The 6,145-nt window shown below is 50.9% G+C and overlaps 1 protein-coding gene across 2 annotated transcripts in view; it reads left to right on the top strand.

The window, feature by feature from the left end:
* MCM5 (minichromosome maintenance complex component 5) overlaps window positions 1-6,145 on the top strand; it is a 26,157-nt gene that overhangs the window by 1,581 nt on the left and 18,431 nt on the right. For both annotated transcript variants that reach the window (XM_003783260.3, XM_023509457.1), the window contains exons 3-6: window positions 1,416-1,542; window positions 1,623-1,751; window positions 3,472-3,644; window positions 5,401-5,556. In XM_003783260.3, coding sequence (XP_003783308.1) covers window positions 1,416-1,542; window positions 1,623-1,751; window positions 3,472-3,644; window positions 5,401-5,556 — 585 coding nt within the window. The remainder of the gene's footprint in view (window positions 1-1,415; window positions 1,543-1,622; window positions 1,752-3,471; window positions 3,645-5,400; window positions 5,557-6,145) is intronic.

Here is a 6,145-nt window from a genome sequence, read left to right as displayed (position 1 = left end):
TGGCATTACAGCTCACAGCAACCTCCAACTCCTGGGCTCAAGTGGTTCTCCGGCCTCCGCCTCCCAAGTAGCTGGGACCACAGGCGCCTGTCACGATGCCTGGCTATTTTTTTGGTTGCAGCCCTCATTGCTGTTTGGTGGCCTAGGCTGGATTCAAACTCGCCATCTCAGGTGTATGTGGCTGGCACCTTAGCCGCTTGAGCCATAGGTGCAGAGCCTGGCCTCCCATTTATTAAAAAAGAAAATGTAGAGGACATGAGTTTCTAGGCTCAGAGTTGGGTCTAACCAGTTTATTAGATGAATGACTTCCGAGCATCTGTCTTTCTTGTTTCTTTCTTTCTTTCTTTTTTTAATTTGAGACAGAGTCACCCTGTGTAGAGTGCTGTGGCATCATAGCTCAGAGCAGCCTCCAACTCTTGGGCTCAAGTGATCCTCTTTCCTCAGTTTTTCTATTTTTTTGTAGAGGTGGGGGTCTTGCTTTTTGCTCAGTCTGGTCTCGAACCTGTGAGCTCAAGCAATCCACCTGCCTCAGCCTCCCAGAGTGCTAGGATTGTAGATGTGAGCCACCGTGCCTGGCCTGGGCCTCAGTTTCTTTATCAGTAAAATGGGTAAAGTTATTCCTGCCTCCCATTTATTCATGCAACAGCTGCCACCTTTGTGCCAAACACTGGATACAAAGGTGAAAAGACACTTCTTTAGGAAGCTCATAAGTCAGGGGCATGAGTCGTGGAGACCAAAAATAAATTCCAAGCTGATAGAAAGGAGTTAGGGAAGGTTTCCAAAGGTCTGAAGTCTGAGGTGACCCTTGAGCTGAGAGAAGAGTTTTAGGTATGGAAAACATTCTGGGGGGGAGCAATTGGAAGTGTGGAGTGTCCTCTTATAGCAAGGGCCCTCTGTGGCCAGACTGGCCATTTTATTGGTTCCTGGATATAAGGTAGCAGGGGACAGGGCCTGTGATACTGTGCAGCTAGGAGCAGCTGCCCTGGTCTGTGGTCCTCAAATGGTTCTTGGGATGGTCATTTCATGAGATGCTCTGTGCAAAGGCTCTGATGGGAGGTGCATAAGACAGGACAGATGTAGTCTCTGCTACCTTGGAGCTTCCAGGTTTGAGATTTTTCTAAGAGTGAATTAAAGGCTCTGAAGAGTCCTGATTTGTGCAGATGGACCTTAGTGTTGAAACATGCCTCATCGATCCTGCGGACCGCTTCCCTGGAGCCATCTTTGGAGGATGCCTCTCGGTAGTGTGTAGCTTCTGCAGGGTTAAATGATGAAAGGATCTAGAATTAGATGGTGTCTGGGAAGAGGAATGATGAGGCCATGGTGGCTGTGATGTGGCCAGGTTCAGAGGTGTAAGTGCACCCCAGCCAGTGTTAGTTTTCTCTGCACCTGTCTCCTCCACCACCTGCCCACTCTAGGGATGAACTCAAGCGGCATTACAACCTGGGGGAGTACTGGATTGAGGTGGAGATGGAGGATCTGGCCAGCTTTGATGAAGACTTGGCTGACTACTTGTACAAGCAGCCAGCTGAACACCTGCAGCTGGTAAGTGGGACCCAATCCTTGAGTCCCCTAGGGCTGTTGTGACCCTGTCACTCATAACCTGTACTCTTCCTTCTCTATAGCTAGAGGAAGCTGCTAAAGAGGTGGCTGATGAGGTGACCCGGCCCCGGCCTGCTGGTGAGGAGGTGCTCCAGGATATCCAGGTCATGCTCAAGTCTGACGCCAGCCCTTCCAGCATTCGTAGCCTGAAGGTGGGTCCACTGACAGGCCAGTTGGAGGGTGGCCTTTGAGGGTCCATAGAGAGGCCAGCTGGGTATATGGTGCAGAGGGCTTTGGATGTAGGAAGGGTTGGATGCCAGCTCTGTAACCCTGAGCAAGGCTCTTGACCTTTCTGAGCCTTTTTCCTGCTCTGCAAAGTTAACTCACTGGATAGATGTTTATTGAGCTCCTCTGTGGGCAAGCCCTTGAATTGTGTCCTGGACAAACAACGGCAACTATATGATGAGCCCCTGGCCTTGTAGAGTTTACACCAGCAAGGAGATTGAGTAAACCAATATAGCCATCACCCATGATTATTTTAGGTGGTTATAAATGGAACGATAGCAATCAAGAGCGTGATTGAAACGTCTGGGGGCCCCTCTAGGCAAGATGGAGAAGGCTTCTTTGAAGAGGTGACAGCTGAGGGGAGGTTGGGCAGCACATAAATAGGAGAGAGCATTCCAGGGGGTGGGATGGCTTAGGGTATAGTGAGCACAAAGTCTGAGAGGTGAGGAGGGTGTGATGCATTCAAGGCCACATTGAATGACCATCACCGTGGCTAAAAGGAATGAGGAGGCAGAAGTTGGCAGTGTCAGTCATCTGTTCAGTTACTTGTTTTGTTCAACAAGTACTGAGTGGCTGCTGTGTACCTGGTGACTCACTATGGTGAATAAAACAGGCATAACCTTGCTCTCTTGGAGCTTATAGTGGGAGAAACAGACAAGGAACATTTAGATGATTTCAGGTACTGGGATGAGAGGCATGAAGAAAAGCAAAGAAAATGGGGCAGCATGACGTGGCCAAGGAAGTTGATGGGGATCTGAGAAGGCCTTGAGGAAGAGATGTTGGAGGCAGATTTGAGTGGTGCGTAGCCACTTGGCAGCCCAGCCAAAGGAGATTTCCAGGCTCAAGGAGCAGCAGGTGCAAAGGCCCTATAGTGGGGAGTGGAAAGAAGCTGGTGTGGCCAGGGCTCAGTGAGCGCAAGGGTCAGCTAGGAGGAAGGAAGTGCAGAGGTCAGATCACCATAAGGCCTTTCTAGCTGGCAGAGGAGCTTGGGCTTTGTTTGAAGCACAGGTGGAAGCCAGTGGACGTGTGAGGAGAATGGTCTGATTAAAGAGTTTTCTGATCTGTTTGGCTGCCGTGTGGAAGAAGATTTATAAAACAGGCAGGAGGCGAAGCCAGGAGATCAGTGAGGAGGAAGTGAGGGTGACGATGTCGATTGCGCTGTCTCTTCAGGGTTGTTGGAATCCAATGAACTGACACATTTGGCTATATTTGGTAAATTCTATGGTGATGCCCAAATGTCGCCTGTGCACCTAATGCCACCTTCTCCATTGTGTACTGCACCCAGAAGGCTGTGCTCTGTTATTTGCTAGAACCTCTGCATCTCTGTTGTGGTCCCTGTCACACTGTCCACAGTTAGCATAGCATGATGGCAGGTCAGTTTCAGAAATACAGCTGTGGGTGTTCCAGACTATGCAGTATATTGGTGTCATGAGGGGCTTTGTGAACATGTGGAACCAAACAGCTTCACCAGATTTTCCTGTCTGTGGAAGTGGCATTGGACTTGTTTTGTAAGGGCAGCTGTTCATCAGGGCAGGCTTTGCTTCCCCCAGGGACAGATTTCCTCTCCTCAGGCTCATCGGAAAACGCATTATACAGATGTACTCTGGCTCCTTTTAACCCACAATCCTCCCAATGGCCCTGTTACAGTCAGACATGATGTCACACCTGGTGAAGATCCCTGGCATCATCATTGCGGCCTCTGCAGTCCGAGCCAAGGCCACCCGCATCTCTATCCAGTGTCGCAGCTGCCGTAACACCCTCACCAACATTGCCATGCGCCCGGGCTTGGAGGGATACCCCCTGCCCAGGAAGTGCAACACGTGAGTGTGTGGCTAAGAGGGACTAAGGCAGTGACCTGAGTGGAGGTCAGAAAGGATGAAGGAAGAGCAGCAGGCACCATCTACAGCTGCTTTTCAGAGACCCACTGGGGTGGGTTGCAGTAGGGGTGTACCCTTGGGCTTGATATGGATCTGATGCCCTGGGGCTCCCGGATACTGTAAATGGGGAATGGTGTTTCTACATTGATGGATTCTGTCCCCACCAGGATGCCTAGATAGCCTGTGTGGGGAACCCATCATTGGGAAGGAAAAGTAGTTCAGGGGATGAAACTAGAATCTTTGAAAGCAAACTGTGGCTCCCTAGGCCAAATGCTGCCCGTCAGCTGTACCTCCCAGGAACACAGCACCGCTCATTCACTTATGTGTTGCCTATGGCTGCATTTGGCCTTGCTCACAGAATCTAGAATGCATATTGTCTGGTTCTATGGAAAAACATTTGCAGACCTGATCCAAACGGTCTCTGCTCTCTTGGTGGCTGTTCTTTCCTGACCCCCTTGCCAGTGCTTCCTCAGCTTCCTGACCCCCTTGCCAGTGCCTCCTCAGCTTCCTGACCCCCATGGGCATCTCCTTGTTCCAGATTGTTGTCATCTCTCACTAGAGTGGTGTGGTACTCCACTCCACTCCCCAGTCCTCTGCGTCCATCTTCGTCCCCCTCAGTCTGCTCCACCCAGCAGCCAGGTAACTCTTGACACTGCAAGTGATTCAGTCATTTCTCTCTCACCTGGTTGGGAGTTAAGTCCTGCACAGCCCTCCATGGTCTACTCCTGGCTCCCTCTAGCCTACCTTCCCACCTCTCATCTCCCCTCCCCAGCACACTGCTTGCTTCCTGCTGCCGGAATACACTGAGCACAGTCCCATTCTCAGGGCCTATGACCTTGCCTGAAACATCTCTCAGGCTGCCTCAGTCTGCGTCCTCACTTCTCCTTCAGGTTCCCCCCAACGTGTCCCTCACCAGCGTGCCTCCCCAGACCCTGCGTCTTACACACCTACCTGGACTCTCTTACCTGTCTACTTTCACTGTTTTTTCTTTCTTTCTTCCTTTTTTTTTTTTTTTTTGCAGTTTTTGGCCAGGGCTGGGTTTGAACCCACCACCTCCACATATGGGCCTGGCGCCTTACTCCTTTGAGCCACAGGTGCTGCGCTACTTTCACTGTTTTTCATGTGCCGTTGCTGTAGTATGTGGTTGCTTATGTGTTTTTTTTCTTTCTCTCCTGATGAGAACTTGAGCTCCACAAGAACAGTGATCTTTTACTCACTGCTGTTTCCCTTGCACCTGAAGCAGTGGCTGGCACATGAGGTGCTTTGCTACGCTATTTGTTTGTAGATATTGCTGTGGTATTTTTTGAATGGCTAGTGGCTGGGACCCTCAGAATGGTCTAGGGGTACATAGAATCTCACAGGAAAAGATCTAGGATTTGAACAAGGGCTCAATATGGTAGTTGATCTAGCCTCTTATCACCCATGGGGACATTGAGACCCTGCAGTCCTACATGAATGTGATTGTCTGCCACCTCTCAGCAAGTTAATGCAGGAGCTGGACCCCAAGCACATCTGACTCCCAATCCAGTGCTCAGTCTACTGCAGAGCTGCCCTTCTTCTAGGGTCTTTCCCCACCTGATCTTGGAGACCCCCGTAAATTTCTGCAGTTTATCTTGTTGCTGACTGTTGGGGTAAATGAGCCCGTAGCCTTTGGGTTTTGAGGGTAGTTTGGGTGACCCTTTCCCTCTACCCTGTACAGGGATCAGGCTGGGCGCCCCAAGTGCCCACTGGACCCGTATTTTATCATGCCGGACAAGTGCAAGTGTGTGGACTTCCAGACCCTGAAGCTGCAGGAGCTGCCTGATGCAGTGCCCCATGGTGAGATGCCCAGACACATGCAGCTCTACTGCGACAGGTGAGGTGGTAGGGCTGGGAGATGGGCATCTGGAAGGGCGGGTGTCCTGGCTGTGTCCTCACCCGGGTGCTGGGCTGCATCACCTGGACCATGGTGGGTGGGATGGAAAAGGTAAGGGAGCTGGTTGCGGAGAACTTATGCCTATGCCTAGTGCTTCCACAGGTTCGTCTCACCTCTTGTCTTCCCGTACTCTGCAGGGGAACATCAGCCCCCATTTTGTAGATAAGGAAATGCAACTTGCAGGGGTTTAATGACTTTGGGAGTGACGGAGCCAGGCTTCTAGTCCCTATCTATATCTAGTAAAAGCCTGTGTTTTCCTAGGAGCATCTTCTCTCCAGCCCTTGTGGACTGAGAGGCCCAGGGCAGCACAGCCAGATGAGCAGCAGCAGGTGCACCAACCTCTTCCCAGCCTGACATTCCCACCTTCACCCCCACCCCCACCCCAGGCTTTCTGTTAAGATTCTGCTGAGCAATTGAAAAGGAGGAGAGTCCTTACCTGGGTGCTGGGCCCCTCATAGCAGCCTGGGTGGCAGTCTTGTAGATCTTTGAGAAGGGTTCTTTTTTCTTTTCTTTTTTTTTTTTTTTTTTC

This window comes from Otolemur garnettii, unplaced genomic scaffold (genome assembly GCF_000181295.1).
Source record: "Otolemur garnettii isolate 467f Iridium unplaced genomic scaffold, OtoGar3 scaffold00007, whole genome shotgun sequence".
NCBI lineage: Eukaryota > Metazoa > Chordata > Mammalia > Primates > Galagidae > Otolemur > Otolemur garnettii.
Note: the sequence above shows the minus strand (reverse complement) of the source record. Positions and strands in the feature narration are given on the sequence as shown.